Here is a 21,828-nt window from a genome sequence, read left to right as displayed (position 1 = left end):
CAGCCACCTAGATGGGGTGAACTTTGCCACTTTTTGCTCTCAGGAGATTTCACTTGTGCTGTAAGACCTGGCTGGCAATAGGGGCTGTTCTCAGAAGACATGTCATGCCTGCTAATTTCCTCGACAGCTTCTTCACTATGAAACTCCAGCACCTAGGTCATAGTGACTTGGAAATACAGGCTGTCAGTATTGTGTTTGGGAACCTTGCCTCTGAATGTAGGTGCGGGAAACCTGGGTGCCTGTAAAAATGTAGACTTTTTGGCCTCAAGGACTTTGACTGACTTCTTTCCATCTCTTGCAAACCTGGAACAATGCCTGGTGTGTAGAAGACAGTAACTATTTGACCAGTTGACTAGATGGCTGGGAAATCAGCCTCTTAGAACACAGGCTACTGTACCATTTGAGTCCTTATAGTACCTTCATAATGGGTCTTGTTAACTTTGGACTCTCTTTCCGTTCAGTCCACAGACTCTTAGAAAGGCAGAGCTGAAAAGGAACCTTAGAGCTCATTCAGTCTAACCCACTTGTTTTACAGATTGGGAAACTGAGACCCAGAGAAAACGGAGGTACTCCCAAGGATACAAAGCTAATGGGAGGAAGAACTCAAGCCTAGCTCTCTTGATCCTTCTGTTATTTCATTATAGCACTACATTCGCCTCACAATAAACATTACTGGGATCTCTCGGCTCAAAAACTACTGTCATCTATGATATGGTCAAACAGCGTGGCTTGTAAGGCTTTCATAAAAAGCCCTGGTCTTTCTTTCTACCCTTATCTTTCACTGCTCTCAAATGCAAACCTTACATTTCTGCCAGTCTGGATGCAAATGTTACTTCCTTTCCAGTGCTTGTCTTTACTACCCAGCTAGGAAGGATTCCTCTCCCCTCTGTATTCGTTCACTCTCAGAACCCTTGGTTCAGAGCCTCCAAACAATCCTTATGATATAGTACATCATAGGGTAGATATTTGTGTGGGTCTTATTTCTACTCAATTGGAACTCTTTGAAGGCCCAGCATATACTCTCTTGGAATGTTAAAGTTGGAGGGGATCTTGGGATTCATTTGGCTCAGCTACTTGATGTTACATATGAGGAAGCTAAAACCCATATAGCTAATTGACAGTGGAACCATAATTTCAACTCACATTTGCAGGTTTCTGTGCAAAGAGAAGCCTTGGTTTGTGATATGGTGAAATCCAGAGAGGTCTTAAGGTCCCACTGCCAAAGTGAGTACAAATTTGGACCCCACGCCTTAGTTTTCAGAAAGAGAGTAAGAGCTTGAGGAGAAGAGAAATCTCCTGAGAGTAGTGGCTGTGGGTAAAAGATAATATTGCAGAACCTGTCCTGGCAATGGCAGAGGGCCTGTGGCCTTAGCCCTCCTCTTACCTGAGATGCTTCCTAGAATCCAACCAGGATGTCAGTCAGTATTGGTCTAGTTATTTATTGCTATGTAACAAGTCACCCTAAACTTAGTGGCTTAAAATATTAACAGTCATTTATTTTGCTCAGAAATTGCAATTTGGGTAGGCTCATTTGGGAAATCTTGTCTCTGTTCCTTGTAGCATCAGTTGAGACGGCTTGAAGGTTGGGGGTGACTCAATGGCTAGGGGCTGGAATCATCTGAAGGATTGTTCACTTACATGTGTGACTGTTGATGCTGGCAGTCAGCTGGGACCTCAGCTGGGGGCCACCTACATGTGACCTCTGCGTTTGGCTGCATGCTTTCACAGCAAGACGACTGGTTTCCAAGAATGAGCATGTCAAGAGAACAAGGCAGAAATGCATGGCATTTTAATGACCTAGCCTTAGAAGTTGCATAGTGTCTTTCTATTTTATTCTATTGATTAAGGCAATAGCAAAGTCTGCCTAAGTTTAAGGTAAAGAGCTCTGTACCCCAATTCCAATGTAGGGGAGTATGTGGGGTTTTCCCCCACACCAATAAGCAGTTTTCCAACACGGGCTGGGTGTCCTACAATTCAACTCAATTCTGACACTATCTACCAGAAATAGCATCAAATTCCACAGGTTAATGGCTCAGTCCCATAAGACTGCCCTCTACTTCAGATGCCAGCTGCAAGCCCAGGTTGTTACCAACTGGCTATTAGTCAGAGGCTCCCATGACCCCCTCTTTGGGTTCATTAATTTGCTAGGGCAGCTCACAGAACTCAACTCAGGAAACCCGTTTACTCACTAGATTACCGGTTTATTACAAAGGATATTAAAGAATACAAATCAACAGCCAGATGAAGAGATATATAGCGTGAGGTCCTGAACAAAGGAGCTTCTGTCCCCGTGGAGCTTGGGCCTAGCATGGTGGCACAAGGAAGCATTATGATTCACCAACATGGAAGCTCTCTGAACCCTGTCCTTTTGGGTGTTTATGGAGGCTTCATTACTTAGGCGTGGTTGATTAAATCATTGGCCATTAGTGATTGGTTCAACCTCTAGCCCCTCTCCCCTGCCTGGAAGTGTAGAGGGGTGGGACTGAAAGTTCCAACCCTCTAATCACATGGTAGTTCTCTTGGCAGCCAGCCCCCAATCTTAGGTGTGGTCCAAAAGTCATTTTGTTAACATAACAAAAGACACCTTTATCTCTGACATCACTTAGGAAATTCCAAGCGTTTTAGGAGCTCCATGCCAGAAACAGGGATGAAGACCAAATATATATTTCTTATTATAAATCACAGCATCACACAAGGGGAGGGAAAATAGTTCCCAGTCGATGAGAGGATCAGATCACATTGTGAGAAGGGCATGTGAGATTACATGCATGGGATATGTTGTGGTCGCTATCTTTGGAAAGTACAGTCTGCCAGTCTGCTCTCTGGTCATAAAAGTTCATATCCTTCCCAAATGCAAAATACACTTCAGTCTCTCTCCTAAGATCCCAAGTCTCATCCTGTTAATGGCATCAGCTTGAAGTCTAAGATCTCATCATCTAATTCAGATCCAGGTATAGATAAGACTCTTTGGGTGCAGTACCTTTCATTGTGTACAGTTCCTTGAGTGCTATTACTCTTGACGTGGAGACCTATAAACTAAGGAGAATATATATCAGTCACCCAAGATACACTGGTGGGACAGGCCTAGGATTAACCACTGTAGATACTTTTCTATGAAATTGGAGGACACTGGAGGACGCCCAGCAGTTACTGGTCCATTGTAATTTTTATATTCAGTGAAGCACGTGTTGCCAATTTCTTGATTAGGTCTTACTTCTGTTGCCTGGGAGTCATTTACCTTGCTTCTAGCTCCACCCTCAGGGTTATGATTTTGCCCTCTAAATCATCCTTCCTTTTCCAAAAAAAGTAGCTCATTTTTGTGGGTAAGTAGTTTTCTCCATCTCTTTATGCACGTAATATTTGAAGGGTCCAAAGTCTTCCCTTCATTTTATACTGTCTGTATTCTTTTCAGTCCCAGCTGATACCCTTCCTTTAAAAACTTTGTGGGTTTCTTATAAATCACTTTATAATCTATTGCAGTAGACAAAAGGCACATGTACAAATCACTTCAAGATGAGCCCCTTTCTACTTTGGCTTCCTTGTGACATTGCTATGGGACAGTGGTTCTTAAGAGTCTTAGAAGCCTTATTATTTACAGAGGATCTGCGAGGCCCACCCTTAAGATCCTTAGAAGGCCTCTTGTCTGTCTATCTGTAAGAGTCTATGAGGTAACAGTTTAAATCTTTTTTTAGATCTTGACAAAGGACCTTTCAGTCCCACTCTAGATTTTTTTTTTAAAGATTTATTGAGGGATAATTAAAGTACAATAAACTGTGCAATTTAAAGTGTACAGTTTGATGAGTTCACACCCACCCACCCACACACATACACACCCTCTGTAAAACTGTCACCACAATCTGGAAGCTGTTTCTTATTTTATTTCATTTTTTTTGTGAGGAAGATCAGCCCTGAGCTAACATCCATGCTAATCCTCCTCTTTTTGCTGAGGAAGACCGGCTCTGAGCTAACATCTATTGCCAATTCTCCTCCTTTTTTTTTTTTTCCCCCCAAAGCCCCAGTAGATAGTTGTACGTCATAGTTGCACATCCTTATAGTTGCTGTATGTGGGACGCGGCCTCAGCATGGCCGGAGAAGTGGTGGATCGGTGGGCCCCCGGAATCCAAACCCGGGCCGCCAGTAGTAGAACGTGCGCACTTAACCGCTAAGCCACGGGGCCGGCCCTGGAAGCTGTTTCTTTTTTTTTTTTGAGGAAGATCAGCCCTGCTCTAACATCTGCCAATCCTCCTCTTTTTGCTGAGGAAGACTGGCCCTGGGCTAACATCCGTGCCCATCTTCCTTCACTTTATATGGGACGCCGCCACAGCATGGCTTGATAAGTGGTGCGTAGGTGCGCGCCCGGGATCTGAGCCAGTGAACCCTGGGCGGCGGCAGCGGAGCGTGCACGCTTAACCACTTGCACCAGGAGGCCGGCCCCAGAAGCTGTTTCTTAATTTGAGAATTTTTTCCTGTCTAGAGAGACTGAGAATGAAACGAGTTTTATTTTCTAACCCAGGAAGCCCTTTCTCATTTGTGTTTTCTTTAAATTTTGCTTGAAAACTGAACAGTTCCTTTTTTTGGCTCATCTGTTTTCTCTTTTACTGTTGGCAGCTAGGAGAAGTCAGACGGCACCTTCAGCACTCTGCCTGGAGATATCTTGCGCTAGTTCATCTAATTTATTAGGTCTATTTCCTATTTTCCATGTTACCACAGGTGACAGAGTTACAAACTTTTCAACATCACAAGGGTCCCCTTTCCTCTAGCTTCTAATAACATTTTCTTATTTTCCCCTAAGCGCCTTCTGTTAGCCTGTCACTCAGTCCCAAAGTCAGTGTTTGAGGATTTTGTTTCAAAAGCACTCCACTTCTACGTACCAAAATCTGTTCCAGTTATCTTCTGCTACATAAGTACCCCAGAATTTATGGTGTAGAACAACCATTTTATTATGCTCCCAGACTCTGTAGATTAGGAATTCAGACAGAGCACTGCAGGGATGGCTGGTCCCTGCTCCACGATGCCTGGGACTTTGGCTGAAAAGACTTCAAGGCTTAGGGTGACTCAATGGCTTCGGGCTGGTCTTACATGGAGGCATCTTACCTCACAATTCAAGAGTAGATACTGGCTGTTGCTGGGACAGTCAGTCAGAACACCTCCATGTGCCCTCTCTGCATGGCCTGGGCTTCCTCACAGCATGGGAGACAGGAAGTAGAAGCTGCTGGTTTCTTGAGGCCTGGGTCTGAAAAGTGGCCCATTTCTACCTATATTCTGTTGATCAAGCAGTCACAGAGCCCAGATTCAAGAGAAGGGGTCATTTTAACAGGAGACTTGTCAAAGAGTTTCGGGACCATGTTTTAAAACCGTCACAGATGTCTTAGCATGGTTTCCTGGAGCTACATTTCTCTCCCTCTTGGCTTTGCACAGTGCCTGGTTCTGCTTACATAGCAGTCCCACTTTACTGGACTAGGGCCTTGGGGATGTTCCTGGAAGGCATCATTTCTTACCTGCCTCAGAGAGGGCTTCTGCTTATAAATTCTCTATGTTCATTGCTGCTACTACTTAGAGGACTTGGGGTTCCCACCCAGAGAAGAGCTCGCCAGTCCTTTTTGTGCTTCCCTGGAAATCAGCCGAGGGGCAGGCAGGTTTGGCTTTGGTAGATTCTTAGATGTGCTTTCTGGAGGTGGAAAGGTGACTCCATTTCTGCTCTGACCCTAGCCACCATTCTACATACCCTGACAAGCTGTGATTGACCTCAAGAGTCTCTGTAGGTGGTGGCCCAGATGTAGTCTCACTTGGAGGAAAAGGCTGTCCTAGACCCTGTTGTGGGCTTTGAGCCATTTTTTTTTTTTATAATTTTATTTATTTATTTATTTTTTCCCCCAAAGCCCCAGTAGATAGTTGTATGTCATAGCTGCATATCCTTCTAGTTGCTGTATGTGGGACGCGGCCTCAGCATGGCTGGAGAAGCGGTGCGTTGGTGCACACCCGGGATCCGAACCTGGGCCCCCAGCAGCGGAGCGCGCGCACTTAACCGCCAAGCCTTGGGCCCGGCCCTCTTCCAGCCATTTGAGATGAGGTTGCTTTAGGAGCGCTAAGGAAGGCTAAGTTGTGAGTGTCAGTCACCCTGTCCTTTGGCTTTTTATCAGGACTGTCCCAGAGGAGGATGTCAGTGGGAGTTACTGAGTTGAGCTCCTCCTCTGGCCTGGGGAACAAACTTTTGGACTTGCTGATAGTACTTAGGCAGCCTTTCTCCCTTTTCTCCTCCTGTGTGCCTCAGAGTATAGCCTTGGCGGGGTACAGTGAGAATGCCATCTCCAGAGTTGGGGCAATTGCTGAGTGGTGGGAGCATGCTGATGCCCACTGAGCCGACAGGGCCAACCTTAGTTTAGCAGCCCTAGAATGGCGAATGCCCAACCCCCAGGCAGTTTCATTTGAGAGCAAGCTAGACCTCTGCTGAGTTGGGATGGGAGCATATTGGAAGCTGGGCCCTGTGTAACCTTAACCTGCAGACAGGCTTACTTCATGGCACCCACAGCCCATCTTGGAGCCTCTGGGGATATTTTCTGGGCTCCCAGGACCTTCCCCAACTGTTCTCAACTGGTCCTCTTTGATACTGACACTTTTAGAAGCACTGTGGCCAGAAAAAAAGCAACTTTGGACACACTGAGTTCAGAACTGTCTTGTCATCAAGGACTAAAGATAGTCTTCCCTTCAAAAAAGTCCCTGGGTGCACTTGACAATATATGAGGCGTCCCTTAGCACAAATGCTTCCTGCTGTGTTACTTGAGAATGGCCCTGTTACTAACTCAAGGGTTGGGTTGTGTTCTTGTGAAAAAATACTAGAAGGAAGGGTGTGTATTTTACACTTTAACTCGCACTTTCCGTCTATGTGCTCGCACGCACGGTGCTTTCTCTTTAAATGTGTTTCTCTTTCCACACCTTAGTTCATACCGTTTCTTTCCTACTCACTTGTCTTATACATTTGTCTGTGAGTGTGAGTGTTTATGTTCCCCTGTTTGTTTTAATTTCCTTTGTATTCTCCCCCTTTTCTTCTCTCTTTCTCCTTTTATCTATCTTGCTTTCTCTCCTGTAAATGTTGGTTTTGGCCGGTCATATGCTGCAGTGTTGGCATCCACGTCTGTGCTGAGCAGCAGGACTAGCTGCCTGCTGACAGGCAGTGGCACAAATGCCCAGTTTCACAGTGTCTGCCTCCCCAGGGGCAAGCTCTGGGGCTTTAGAATAAAGAGCGAGAGATGAGAAGAGCAGAGTCTTAGGTGTCTTTTAGCTGCTTTGTATTTACTTCTCTTTTATATTTCGTCTACCTTCATGTAACTATTTATAGTGTTCAAACACTTTTAAAATTTACATCATCTTAGTCACAGAGCTAGTATATGAGGATGCTCAGAGCAAGTGTTTTCCCCTTGTTTTATAGATAGAGAACCTGAGGCTCAGAGAGTTTAGGTGACTTGCCCAAGAGCAAGTGATGGAACCAGGACCAGAGGAGAACCCAGGTCTCTAGACCCTTGGTCTAGTCTATGATTTTTTGCCTTATGAGAGAGGACTTAGGGGACCAACAGCCATGTTGCACTGCTCTAAGTGCTTTGTGTACCTTTCTGTGTTGTTCTTCAGGTCATATGGCACAGAGAGGGAGGCAAGGAAGTCTGAATGATGCCCCGAGCAGGCATAAGGAGACCTAGGTTTTGACCATTTATTTTTTACTCATTCAACACAAATATATTAATTCCTACTGAATTCTAGATACAGTGCAAAGAGTAGGGGATACCAAGATTAACAAGACACTGTCACCACCTTCAAGTAGGTCTGCTCATAGTCTAGTAAGGGAGATGGGTAAAGAAACAATATAGTCCAATAAAGTATTATAAGTACCCTAATAGATGTGTTTCCAGGCACAATGAAGGCGTCAAAAATTGGCCATCTCCACCTGAGTGAAGAGAGTAGGGTCAAGAGAGATTCCATAGAGGAGGTTATACTTCAGCTGAGCGACAGAGATATGTAAGTGGACAAGCCAGCATTCCAAGCAAAAGAAACGAATGTGTGAAGGCCTAGAGGTGTGGAAAGCAAGGAGTTTGTTGTGGCTCAGGGTGGGATGCTGGATTGTATGGAGGAAAAGACAGTATGAGCCAAGGAAGTAGCAGTAGCGGTGGGGATGGTGAGGAGAGGGACAGATCTGAGAGATGTGAAGGATGCAGAGTTGATAGGATTTAGTCATCAGGTAGATCAGTGTGTTTGGAGAGGCAGCTGGATCCAGATCCTTAAAGCCAAGGGGGATAAAAAGAACAAATCAGGACCTTTTCTCCCCTCTGTGGAATGAGTTGGAAATACAAGCAGCAGTAAAAGCCAGGAGTGAAGGAAGCATAAAAAGCATAGGGATGAGGCCATGTGAGAAGACACTCATCCCAGGTGGATGGGAACGAGAGCAAAGGGGGTTCCCCAGTGTAATGCCAGCCTTTCTAGATGGGCATTGGCTCCCCATCCCCCTCACTGCCTGCTCAAGGACGTTGCTCCTGCATTTGTCCCCTCTTGTCCTGCATCAACAACTTTTCCCTCTCTACTGGATCATTCCAGTCATCATTCAAGCATGCTGTAATATCTCCTAGCTCAAATTAACAAACAAAATGCTTCTATTACCCCACATTCTCCTCTAACTACTGCCTCATTTCCTTGTTCCCCTTTTTAGGAAAACCCTTTGGAAGGGTTGTCTGAACTCTTGGTCTTTACTTCTCTTCTCCTATTTTCTTGAATTCTTTCCAGTCAGGCTTCCTTTCCTATCTCTCTACCAAAATCTCTGTTCTCAAGGTCACGATGACCTCCATGTTGCCAAATCTAATGAGCGTTTCGCAGTCTTTCTCTTACTGTATTGGCAGCACATTTGACTCAGTTGATTACTCCCTATTTCTTGAAGGTCTCAGGACATCACTCTTCATGGTTTTTCTCCTTCCTCACTACGTGCTCTTCTCACTCAGTCTCTGTTGCTAGTTCTTTCTTCTCCACCTGACCTCGAAACACTGGAATGCCCCAGGGTTCAGTCCTTGGACTTCTTCGCTAGCTACACTTACTCCCTAGATGACCTCATCTGGTCATATAGTTTTAAATAGTATCTGTATACTACTGATGACTCCCAAATTGAAATTCATAACCCTAACTCCATTCTACCAGGTGCTCAGGCTAGTAATCTTGATGTCATCCTTGACTTCTCTTTGTCTCTCATACCTTTCATCCAGTCCATGAGCAAATCCTATTGGCATAGCCCTCAAAATAGATCCACCTCTACAGCTGCCATTCTAATCCAAGCCATCCTAATCGGAGGTCTGGATTGTTGCAGTGGCCTGTAAATAATCTGTGTGCTGCCACCCTTGCATCCCTATACTTCATTCTCTGATACAAAGTCAGATCATGTCATTCTTCTGCTCACCCCTTCAAGAGTTTCCTTTCTCTCTTAGAGTAAAAGCCCATGTCTTATTGTTGGTCCATGGGGTCCTCCATGATGTGGCCTGTGGTGACTCTCCGACTAATCTCCAGCCCACTCCTCCTCTTCTCACTCCACTCTGGCCACACTGGCCTCCTCGCTGCCCCTGGAATACTTTAAATATGCAGTTGTCTCAAGACTTTGCCCTACTGCTCCTTCTGCCTGGAACATTCCTCCCATGTATAAATACATTGCTAACTTCCTTAGGGTTATGTTCCCATGTTCCCCTGGCAGAGAGGCCTTCCCTGATTGCTCCTCCTATTAATCTCTATCCCTTTATTCTGTTTTATTCTTCTTCGTTGGCGCCTTAGTGTGTGTTTATTTATTGTCTGTTCACTCTAAACAAATAAAGCCATGCTGTCTCCCTCCACCAGAATGTTACCTATAGAGAGAAACTTTGTCTATTTTTAGTCTCTGCTGATCCTTAATGCCTAAGATAGTTCTTGGTATATAGTTGGTACTCAATAAATATTCGTTGAATAGATAGAAGGGCCAAGGTGTGTCTCAAGCCTGGTGCAGCTGGCACACTTCAGCCTGGGCAGTAGGTGGCTTCTTTGTTCCCATGGTCAGGGTTCAGAGAAGGTTGGCAGAGAGCTGTCCTGGGAACCCTGAAGGAGTGAAGCTGGAGACTGTCAGTGGCAGATGGGAGACCAGAACCAAAAGAGGACTTTGCTCAGATGGTTGATTTCCTGAGAATGCCTGCATCCTGGCACTACCATTCTCTTGGCCATAGTTTCCCCTGTCCAACAGGAGGCTTATCGTTCTTTCACTCCCAACCTCAGTTTGAAAAACTGGGAAACAACTAGAGAGTGAAACTAAAGCCCAAGAGTGAGCACTCTCTGCCCTCCACGCCAAGGAGATGTCACCTGCTGTGCAAACTCTTTGTTCCAAAGAACCAAGCATCCAGACTGCCAGCCCTCATTGTGTTCCTCCTTAAGCTTCTCTGTTCTCTAGGTAACAGATCCTCCTGAGCCCTCCCTCAACCTGAGAGCAAAGACTGATGAAGTTGATGTTTGGGGTTATAGAACTAGCTCCATTTCCAAGGAAATGGGAGGCTCACAAAATAGTGCCAGAGCCTCTAGTAGTGAGTGAGAGAGAGATCCAGTCCAAACATCAAGACCGTGGAAGCTGGTCTGTGGGGAAGTGATGGCGAGACACATAGGGATGGAAGGCCCCAGGACAGTGGTTCTGCACTGAGATGGGCTGGGCCAATTATACGCAAGCCTGGCCTCTCCCACCTGTATCCTTTTACTATTGCGGTATAGCCTACCACCCTAAAACTAAGTGACTTGGAACAATTAATTATTTCTCATGTTTCTTTGCATTCACTGGGCAGTTTCGTACTGGTTTTCCCTGGGCTCACTTATGTACCTGGGTTCAGCTGGGTTCAGGATGACCTCACTCACATGGTGGCTGGCTGTTGGCTGAGGTGCTTTGGTTATGCTCCACATGGCCTCTCATCCTCTAAAAGACTAGACTGGCTTCCTCACATGACAGTCTTAGGGCACCATTCCAAGTGGGTGAAGGGGGAAACTGCAAGGCCTCTTGAGGCTGCAAGTTTGGAACTCGAAAAATTTAATTACCACTGCATTCTGTTGATCAAAGCAAATAACAATGTCATCCTAGATTCAAGGAGCAGAAAAAGCTGCAAAGAATTTATGGCCTTGTTCAATTTCCTCATTATTCTCCTCTCCCCACCCTGAATGTTTAGAATCCAAGGACAGAGGTAAGCTGTATGAAAAAGTTTCCCAAGCAGTTATTCTAAATAGTTAGCCCCTTGTTAGTATTAGTAATTATCAAGCTAAGATTGAGCACTATGTGTTAGCCGCTGAGCTCAACACTTGACATGCCTTGTCTCTATTCCTTACAACAATCCTCCGAGATATGTGTTCTTTTAACCTCCATTGTACAGATAAAGAAACTGAGGCTTGGAGAGAGAAGGTTATTTGCTCAAAGTTACATAGCTTGTCAGTGGCTGCACTGAAACCTGAACTCTAAGACAATGATGTTCTTACCCTCTATTGAGAATGACTGGCCTAGCATAACCTGGTGAAAAATAATACTAATGATAATTAACAATCCCAGTGAGTTACAGTGTATGACATCATTTCACATCCATGGTCTCATTTGCCCATTATGACAACTCTGTGATGTAATTAGAACAATTTTGAGGAACTGAAACTGGAAGCTAAGAGCGAGGGAGTGGCTTTGCCCATGGTCACGTTCCTAATAATGGGTAGAAACATATGGAGAGTAGCAGTGAGTTCTACCCTTGAGTGAGAATTTCAGCCCCATGAGGCAGCGCCTTATCTATATTGTTTGCAAATTTATCCCCAGGACCTTGGAGTGAGTGAATGTTGCCTTCTCTGTGATGAACCCAGGGGTGCCTGGGCTCCAGGTCAGCATGGCCAGGCCCCCTTTTCCATCATGAGTTGCTGAAATGCATTGGGCCTGGCCTGTGGGAGTCTGGGCAAGGAGCAGTTGCAGCTCTGGGCCACAGATCAGCAATGATGTGAAGACTAGGACCTTAAAAGGAAAGGGCCGGTCTCTTCTCTATTTTACCCTTCACAAGAGTTAAAGCAGGCTAGGCATTGAGAGAATTTCTTTGCTTGTGGGATGCTGGAACTACTAAGGGAGGTTACAGAATCATTCTTTCTGACAGCATGCTGGAATCAGGCCAGAGGTCCTCACCCTTTTTCTATCCCACCTATGGGAGCCGTGCCACACCCCTCGTAAGTAGCAGTGGTTCCATGGACTGGTGAATTTTCACCTTGGGGGTTGAGGAGACACATCCCTAGGGAGCATATATCAAAATGTCTGGAGAGGGGAGGGATATATAGTTTGAAATGGCTTCCGAAGAGATTCAGGGTCTCATTAGGTGCCTGTCATCTCCCACTAGAATGTAAGCTTCACAAGGACGTGAATTGTTGTCTCTTGTGTTTATTCTTGTATCTAGCACCCAGAGCAGGGCCTGGCACATAGTAGGTGCTCACTAAGTATTTGTTGAGTGAATAAACAATGATAAGGTCGTCCTCTATGAAAGCCATCTTCTCCCATCTCCCATTGAGAATAACTGAAACATAGAGCCCTTTGTGCAGCCCAGACACTCATTGGCTTACAGGGCTGGACTGATGGCCTTTTGCATCCATGGTTCTGTAAAATAAATGAGGGATCTAAGACCTCTCTCGATTGTGAGTAGGTTGAGATCTCCCCAGGCTCAGCTTGGCGCATTGCCCTGCTGCCGCCTCCCCTAGGGAGCGCTGAGGCTTATTCTTTTCACACCTCCTCACTGAGCAGTCTCTTTGGTCATCGGCTTGGCTGGGCACTGAATTTCTCTCATCTGTGCCCGTGTACACGTGGGATGGCTCTTGTTTGACTTGCCCTTTTAAAAACAACTTAAGCATGTTGAGGTTTCCTGTTGATCAGGGGCAGCCAGAGGCTATGACCCAACAGGGAATTATCGGCCAATCCCTGACTCACCCGAGCTCTGGTTTTCTGTGTGTGAGCAAGCAGTGACAGCAGCCTGGCTCAGGGGCAGCTGGCTGCCTTCCTGTGGGTGGCATGGCACTCTGGAGCCTGCAAGGCTGGACCGCCCAGCTTTGAGGGCCATGGCATTAGGGTCAGGTAGACCTTTGTAGCATGCAGTGCTGGCGAAACCCTGCTGTCTTTGAACTGAAACTGTTTGGGAAGAATTCTGAAAGTTGACAGTGATTACCCTAGTAGACAACTGCAAGAGTGTACTGAAAAGGAAGTGTGCTCATGGTTCTCTTCAATAAACTCACCTTTACCTTTTCCTTTCTTTATTTGTTCATCGTTCACTGAGCACCTTCCAGATACTGAGTATGTGTCCCTCTACCTGGAAGAAATCATGGTCTGGTAGGGAAGACCAAGAGGTCCCCTGACACTTACAAATGCTACATTTGAGACAGGGCTGTGCCTGATGCTATGGGGTTTTCTGCTGAGCTACGTCTGGGGGCGCCGGGTATTTTGCAAAGATGGCAGAGGCCACGGCTTCCTCTTTAGAGAGGCAACATAGTATAGTGTACTTTCTTGTCCTGGCTTCACCGCTTACCAGCTGTGGGACCTTGGATGAGATATTTAAGCTTTCTATGCCTCAGTGTTTTTCGTCTGTAAAATACAGATAATAATTATAGAGTTTTTGTGAAGATTAAATGAGTTAATATATGTAATGACATTTATTTAGAACTATTCCTGATATTCAATAAGATCTGTATGTGGATTTGGAGCTGGGAAATGACTGGTACTTATTTGATGTGATGTCTACTGGAGGGTGGAGCTGCCTAAGGAGTTGGTCTCCCCTCCCCGTTAGCCTCCTCAGTGAGTAGAAAGGACTCTTTCTTGGGCCCTCCTGATCCTTTTGAGACCTTCAGGGACCTGAATTCTGGCCAAGACTCAAGCTGAGGTGCAGTATCTTGTGTCCAGTAGCAGAAGTCTCAGGGGTGGTAGGGGCTTGTTAAGGAGACAGATCAAAGGGCTTGAGTGTATTTTTGGGGCTACTTCAGGAAGTGTGAAGTGCTGGAGATGCTTTGTAGCAGCTCATGAGAGCTGATCGTTAGCATCTCTTCCCAACTTCACATTCCACGAGGTCACATTGGTAGCTTGAAATCAGACATACTGGGAATATTTATACTGCGGAAATTGGCAAATAACTACAGATCTGGGCTTTCTCCCCCAGAGAGCCGATTGTTAAACATTTAGCAGCACACCACTGGTCTTACTCTTCTCTAGTTGGTAGGTTTAGACTCTTGGGATGCTCTTGCCTGTCACAGAACTGGCTTCTGTTCCGGACATTACTTAGGATCTCTGGGAATGAATTGGGCAGAGAGCCCCATTGAGTTTGGCCTGCTGTGGGTAAGGAGCTGTTTCTTTCCTTGAGGATAGCTTTGAAGGTGCATTACTTGAACAGAGTACTTTTAACTTGAGAATCCTACAGGAAAGAGACACTGAGCTCTCTAAGAATAAAATATAGTGCCTCTGATTATCAGGCCACTCACTATCAGTTTCTCTTGCTTCTAGGTCTCAGTCAGTCTCTCCACCTCCAGTTCTCTCCCCACCGAGGAGTCCCATCTACCCCCTCAGTGACAGTGAAACGTCAGCCTGCAGATACCCAAGCCGCTCCAGCTCCCGGCTGCTCCTCAAGGACTGGCACCCCCGTGATCCTTCACCCCAGAATCCTCAAGCTCCCACCCCAGACACTTCACCACCTGTCTGTCCCCTCAAGGCTACCAGCTTCAGTTCTTTGGACAGAAGCCCTTCAGTGTGCAAGAGAGAGGACCAGAAGCAGAATGTCCAAGGGGCAGCCCAGGATGTAGAGGGAGTAGCTGCTTGCCTCCCCCTTGCCCAGAGCACTCCATCCCTGGGGCCAGCCGCTGGCTCACGGAGTGTCTTTCTGAACCGCACTGGCGCCCGTGCCCACAGCCTGGGCATCCGGGAGAAGATTTCAGCATGGGAGGGTCGCCGAGAGGCTTCGCCCAGGATGAGCATGTGCGGAGAGAAACGGGAGGGCTCTGGGGGCGAGTTGGTGGTCAGTGAGGGCTGCCCCAGTGTGGGCTGTCCCAGCGTGGTGCCATCCCCCTGCAGCTCAGAAAAGACCTTTGATTTCAAGGGCCTCCGGAGGATGAGCAGGACCTTCTCCGAGTGTTCCTACCCTGAGACCGAGGAGGAAGGAGAGGCACTCCCTGTCCGGGACTCTTTCTACCGGCTGGAGAAACGGCCAGGCCGGAGTGAGCCCAGTGCCTTCCTCAGGGGGCATGGCAGCAGGAAAGAGAGCTCAGCAGTGCTGAGTCGGATCCAGAAAATTGAACAGGCCCTGAAGGAGCAGCCAGGCCGGGGACTGCCCCAGCTCCCCAGCAGCTGCTACAGTGTAGACCGAGGGAGAAGGAAGACTGGGACCTTGGGCACCTTGGAGGAACTGACAGGGACTGCAAGTGTGAGCGCTGGCAGCCGGGCAGGAGGAGTGGCTGGAGTTGGGGGGGAGGCGGGCCCACCCCCAGAGAGGGAAGGCAGTGGCTCCACGAAGCCAGGGACCCCTGGAAATAGCCCAAGCCCCCAGCTGCTGCCATCGAAGAGCTCCCCTGACCCCGCTGTGAACCCTGTCCCCAAACCCAAGCGCACCTTTGAATATGAGGCTGACAAGAACCCCAAGAGTAAGCCAAGCAATGGTCTACCTCCTTCGCCCACACCTGCTGCTCCACCCCCCCTGCCCTCCACCCCAGCCCCACCAGTCACCCGGAGACCCAAGAAGGACATGCGTGGTCACCGCAAGTCCCAGAGCAGGTAACAGATGCCCCTCCGGTGTCTTGTAGCTGGGCACAGTGGCTTTCTTTTCAATGGAAGATGCAAAAGCAGATTGTGGTTGTGAGTCACAGTCAATAGTGCTTTGTAAGTTCTGAAGCACCAAATAATTGTTAGGTGGTAACATGAGTTAGGTGAAAAAGAGATTGTTCTTCTGCTCTTGCAGGATAAGGATACTTAAATGTGAGTGGGAGGGTGAGAGCGCTTCTTCCAGATGCTGTGTACTGAAGACGTTGGCTGGTTTGGCCTTTGGACTAGAGTCAGGCTGCATTACGAGCCCTGTCGAAGCTTCCTCAGTCCTCAGTGCGAAGGGTAGGGCTACCTTACTTTTAGATAGAATAGGCAGTCCCTTGAGGACTAGTAAGATCTTCGCCTCATGACTACCTGAAATGCCAGCATTAGAAGTTGATTTGAGTGAAGCATTATCTGTCATAATGTTGTCATTAACACAGTAGTGTCAACACATTTAACGTGATTTCCAGTTTCCTGAGGGCTGCCCAGCCATATAGGAACCCTGGGCCTGTATGAAGAGGGGATCCTTGGATCCTGAAAGGGAAGACTGATGGAAAAAGGAGTGAAAGAACATTTCACCTACCCCTTGGCCATGTCCAAGAATGACCTGTTCTGAGACTCACATTGGTTTCCTGGTCAATCTCGCATTCCTGGCCCTGGACTACCCGGGCCATCTCCACAATTATAGTGACTTGAGAGCTGGAGCTGCTGTGGTTGGTGCACGTTGACAGGCATCTTGTTTTCTGAATTAGGGTAGGCTGGGAGCCAGCTTCCTTTGGAAGCCTTATTCCTCAACCCCTCATTGCCTTTGTCTTCTAAGTGAAAGTCAGGTGGGCATTCAGGTATGTTTCATATCTGGGGGTTCTTCAACCTGACCCCATACTTCAGACTTCATCTAGCATAACCCATTTCATACAGAAGCTTTCCTGCCATGTGCAGAGAGGGAGACATCACAAAGCTTGAGACCTATGAGCCAGAAGAGCTCTTGGCTAAGGGTAATCTCATGTTTTGGCCCACCCCAACATGCTCACTGACTCTCTAAGTCTTTAACAGCCTGCCAAGTGTGTTTGCTTTGTCCTTATTCATCCACTTCTATAAACATCCATCTAGACCCTGCTGTGCACTAAGCCTTGTGCTGGTGAAGGGGACACAGGCAAATAAGACATGGTTCTTCTATTGGAGGAGTTCGTGATCTGGTGCAGGAGATAGATGAACAAATAAATCATAGATGCTGTGCTATGTGCCGTGATCCGTGTTAGTGTAGGATGCTGCAGAGACCCAGAGGAAGAGACGTCTAAATTAGACTGGGGACTAAGGGAAGCCTCCTCGTAGAGGGAGTTGCTGAGCTAAATTTAGAAGAGCAAAAAGCAGTTAGCTAGGTGAAAAAAGGGGGTGGGGGAGAGTACATCAGCCTGAAGGGTTTACATATACTCCCACACACATTACATTTATATATAATATATACACACACACATACCGTATATGGTGGAGTCACTTCATATAAGAATTAACTTAGCAAATTTAAATCTGTGCTCTTGGAGAAAAAGAGAAAAGTACAGGCTGTTTTATTTGCCTTTCCACACAGTGAGCATGTTCCTCTGAGGAGCGTGAGATGGTAAGTTTGTATCTGTTATGCCAGGTATAAATCTTATATTTAATATGCTTTTTATTTTACTATAATTTTTTTTTTGATGAGGAAGAGTGGCCCTGAGCTAACATCTGTTGCCAATCTTCCTCTTTTTACTTGAGAAAGATTGTTGCTGAGCTAACATCTGTGCCAGTCTTCCTCTCCTTTGTATGTGGGAACACTGCCACAGCATGGCTTGATGAGTAGTGCGTCGGTCTGCGCCCAGGATCTGAACCCACGAACCCCGGGCTGCAGAAGCAGAGCACACAAACTTAACCACTACGCCACTGGGCCAGCCCCTGCTTTTTATTTTTTAAAAAATACAACCAAATATTTCTTCTGGTATTCAACCAAAGAAAAAGAAATCTGTTTAAAAATCTGGGGGAGAAACTGACTATATTAGTCTTAATGAAAGACAGTGTGTTGGCCCTCAATGTCGGGGTACCTACCTGAGGGATTTTCAAGGATAATTTGGCTGAATGTGATTTGTGTTTTATTTGCTGACTTGAAAACTACCTGCATAAGGTGTTGGCTCCACTGTATATGTCAGTGAAGCTTGGTCTTAGACCAACAGTGGTCTGTGGGCCAAGATTCAGGAACCACTGCCCTCAGCTGTTGGGTATTTAACTGGTTGAGAAGTCTGGGCCAGAGACAGATTTGGGAGTCCTCATGGTAGAAATGGTAGATATGGTAATGTCCATTAACATTTGGCCCCCAGAAAGAACAGAGTTAGAAAAAGAGTCCTGAAGACTGAACTCAGAGAGACCCTGGCACTTAAAAGGCAGATGGAAAGAGGGAATCCCTCACAAGAGCCTGAAAAGTACTTGTCAGAGAGGCAGTTGAAAACTAGGAGGGACCGTGTCATCGAGGCGAAGGGAGGAGAGTGCCAATGTAAAGTGTTGAGTTGTGTTGAGTGCTGCAAAGTAGCCAGGCAAGCTGAGAACAAGCTGCGGCCGTTAGGACATTTTTGTCCTCGACTTGCACCCCAGGACTCTCAGGAAGAGTTCTTCCTTAAACAACAAAGGACTTGGTTGGCTGAAAGGTCTAATGGTTCCCAAAAGAGGAAGGAGGTGTTTATTGGGTGAGAGGAGGGATTCAGTCAGTCGTTTCCTTCTGTCCCTCCTCAGAGCCTGCTGGGAGCTACCTTGGCAAGGGAGAAGATGCAGCTGGGGTCGTCTTAGATGAGGGAAGTACCTCCCTGATGAAGGAGAGGAGTAGAGAGTACCCTGGGCTCAGGGTGTCTGAGGAGCTCACAAGCTCTGGTTGTGAAATTCTACAGGAGAGGGGAGGGTTATTTGAGGATAGAAAGGAGCAAGTGACTAGCTGAAGGGAAGCTTGATTTTAGAAGTAGCTTCTGGTTGCAAATTGCTCTCCTAGTTCCACCTCAGAAGTGGTGTGATTTGCTTTGTGGGCTCAGCCCTTCCTGTTTCAACAAACCACCCACCACTAGCTGCTTTCCCAACCCCCAAATACCGCCCTGGGCATCACCCATCCAGTGTTGAGCCTTTATTACCTGCTCGGTGCTGTATCCTTGCTAGGACGCAAGCATGATGCGAGACTCTGAAGGCAGCTCCGGCGCTCAATTCCTGTGGTAATGGCGGATACTTCTCAAGGAGGATATTCTCCAGGACTTGGAGGCCCAAGTCAAAAGCTCAGACCCTGGAGCCAGACAGCCTGGGCAAGTCTTGCCTCTGTCACTTCATCTCCCTGAGCCTCCATCTCCTCGTTTGTGATATGGCACAGTACCTAGTAGCAGCGCTGTGCAGATTAATGAGATAACACATGTGAAACATTTGACACAGCATCTGACACACAGCACCCTTTTCAGCTGTGGTAGTTGTTATTGGTATTATTTGCAGGCACCCAGGCTGGGGCCTTTCAGACCTTCTGTCTCTTCATTTCAGTGGTAAGTTTGGATCCATCTTGATGCTTTGTTCAGTAGCTGGTTTTGTGAGGAGCACCTCTGATCTTTGCTGTTGCCCACGGCCAGTCCCCAACAAGGCAGTGGGAATCTAGTTCAGCTGGAATGACTCTTGCTCTTCTTATTCACAGAAAATCCTTTGAGTTTGAGGATGCATCCAGTCTCCAGTCCCTGTATCCCTCTTCTCCCACTGAGAATGGTACTGAGAGCCAACCCAAGTTTGGATCCAAAAGCACTTTAGAAGAGAACGCCTATGAAGATATTGTGGGTAAGCAGTGGCAGAGGCTATGGGCTGGGTTGTCTCTGGGGGCTGCAGAAGAACGGGAACAGGAGGGACACTCCCAGGTTCCACTTCATTCACCATGGGCAGACATGGCCCAGCTTCTGGAACGGCTTAAGGAAATGGGCATCAGAGAGAGCAGCTCAGCAAAGATGGAGCAGCTAAGAGATTAAAGCCCGGCCTTGAATGAACTGAAACCCAGAGGGCTTCTGGGACCACAAAAAGGAGGAAACCACATCATTCCTTTCTTTCAATTTTGGAAGGCTTTGGAGTCCAGCAGGTGCCCTTCCTTAGCTGTGTGTCCTTAGGCAAATCACTTAACTCTCCTGAGGCCTGTTGTTTTCTCTTATAAAATGATGATGATGATGTTAACAACAACAATAATAATAGTAATAATACTTCATAGGATTGTTCTTAGGATTAAATGAGATAAAATATATATCAAAGTACCTAGCACAGTGCCTCTCCTTAATATCTCTCTCTCCTACTCTTCCCTTAAAGTGAGTGGTGTCAAGAATTGTGAAAGCATCTGAGATTTACTCTGCTTGCAAGCTAACAGGTTCGGCCTGCCTCAGTTTCACAGGTGCTGGAAGACTCTTGGATCTCAGACAGAGGACTAATTACTCATGGCACAGGAGGCAGCATGAGCTTTCTGTTCACATGGGTTCCCTTGCTCTCAAGTCCCATGGGGCAGTGTGGAGGAGGTCCCAGTAGAGGCTGCACACACAGTGGGTCTGTGTTCCCAAGCATGGGAAACCCCAGTCTTTTCAAGGGGCTGCTAGCAAACCTGCCCAACCTTTGTCCCACAAGAAGACATTATCCTTATTATTTTAGTCAGGAAACAAATCTGTCTCTGCCCTGGGGCAGTCACTATCTCTATCTTCCAAGGCTGTTTGCTATATAGATATCTTCGAAAAGAGAGTCTAGAAAGGTTAATTCCTCTTGCTGAGAAGGTCAGAAATATACGACACCATGGAGAATTGTCATCTAACAACTGGGAGGACTTGGTGTTGGCAAACTTGTATTAGAGGATCAACGAAAACCAATAGTCTAGGCTGAGTTGGGTTTATTTTTGGCTTTCATTTCATTCTCTTCAGTGGGGGCTTCCATTCTGTTCAAATACAGTGTGTGTTGCAGTGTAGGTCACTGAAGAGAAGGAAAGCAGTGTGCTTGTGTGCTTGACCACTGCCCCTCACCTCTGTCTCTGTCTTAGCTCTGTCTTGGGCCTTGAGGCTGGAGAACATGGTCTTAGTTAACACGTTAGAGAGAAGTGGCCCTACTGGAGAACACTCCAGATTCTCATGAGACTGGAATCTTAGGAAGAGAGGGTCATTTGACCTGAGCCATCAGTTTCATAGTTTTCTCCTTACAACTAACTGGGCCAGCATTTCTGGCGAGACAGCAGCAGTGCTCGGATCCACTATCCACGGGCACTGCTTTTCCAGGAACAGTGTGTAGAGTATGTAGCCATCCAAAATTAGGTGGTAACAGGAGGACTGAGGGAGTGAGATCCCTAGAACAGTAAAAGAGTTTGGGGAGGGAGGCCTTTTCTCTCACCACTGGGAAAAGCTTTGTACACATGAGTCACTAGAATTGAGATCAAGAGCTGTGGGGATCAGAGGCACAACTCTATCTCCTTCTGTACCTCTGTTACAGGGTACATTCTTATTTCCTCTAGTTTGGAAGAAATTGTAATGTGTCATTGCTGCCCAGGTCCCAGTGTGGCTGCTGCAGTGGGCAGAAGAGGCTATAGTTTTCAGCTCTCCCTCTCACAGTATGTCAGGCACTGCCAACACTGTGGTCATCACTATTCTCTCTCCTCTGAGAAGGCTTCAGCAGCCCTTTCATGCTGCCCAGGGTTTTCAGGTGGGGGAATGTTCTTGCATCTACTGAACTGAAATAAGAGAAAGGGATGCTTCTACCATTCCATCCTGTCCAGAGTTTCACGATTCCAGAATTCTGTTTGGGGGCAGTGCCTGGTTGGGGAGGGTTGAGAATTTTGGAGGCACTGTCCTGGGCAGCAGAAGTGTTCTCTGGGCCTTCTTAGGTCAGGTTAGAGAGAAGAGAAAGAGGGAGGCAAGTGTGTCTGGGCCTCAGCCTCCTCACTCAGTGGAGGGGACTTTCTGCCACCTTGGGATGTTGTGTGAGGAGGCAAGAACAGATGGGAGCAGCGTGGATGCTTCTTGGATGGA

The 21,828-nt window shown here is 46.9% G+C and overlaps 1 protein-coding gene across 8 annotated transcripts in view; it reads left to right on the top strand.

Moving 5' to 3' along the window:
• Positions 1 to 21,828, top strand: part of DENND2B (DENN domain containing 2B) — a 152,798-nt gene that overhangs the window by 103,197 nt on the left and 27,773 nt on the right. For 7 of the 8 annotated variants that reach the window (XM_058545937.1, XM_058545939.1, XM_058545933.1 and 4 more), the window contains 2 exons: positions 14,519 to 15,778; positions 19,488 to 19,624. In XM_058545937.1, the coding sequence (XP_058401920.1) occupies positions 14,519 to 15,778; positions 19,488 to 19,624 (1,397 nt within the window). The remainder of the gene's footprint in view (positions 1 to 14,518; positions 15,779 to 19,487; positions 19,625 to 21,828) is intronic. The other variant, XM_058545940.1, reaches the window with a different exon arrangement.

This window comes from Diceros bicornis, chromosome 7 (genome assembly GCF_020826845.1).
Source record: "Diceros bicornis minor isolate mBicDic1 chromosome 7, mDicBic1.mat.cur, whole genome shotgun sequence".
Classification (NCBI taxonomy): Eukaryota; Metazoa; Chordata; class Mammalia; order Perissodactyla; family Rhinocerotidae; genus Diceros; species Diceros bicornis.
Note: the sequence above shows the minus strand (reverse complement) of the source record. Positions and strands in the feature narration are given on the sequence as shown.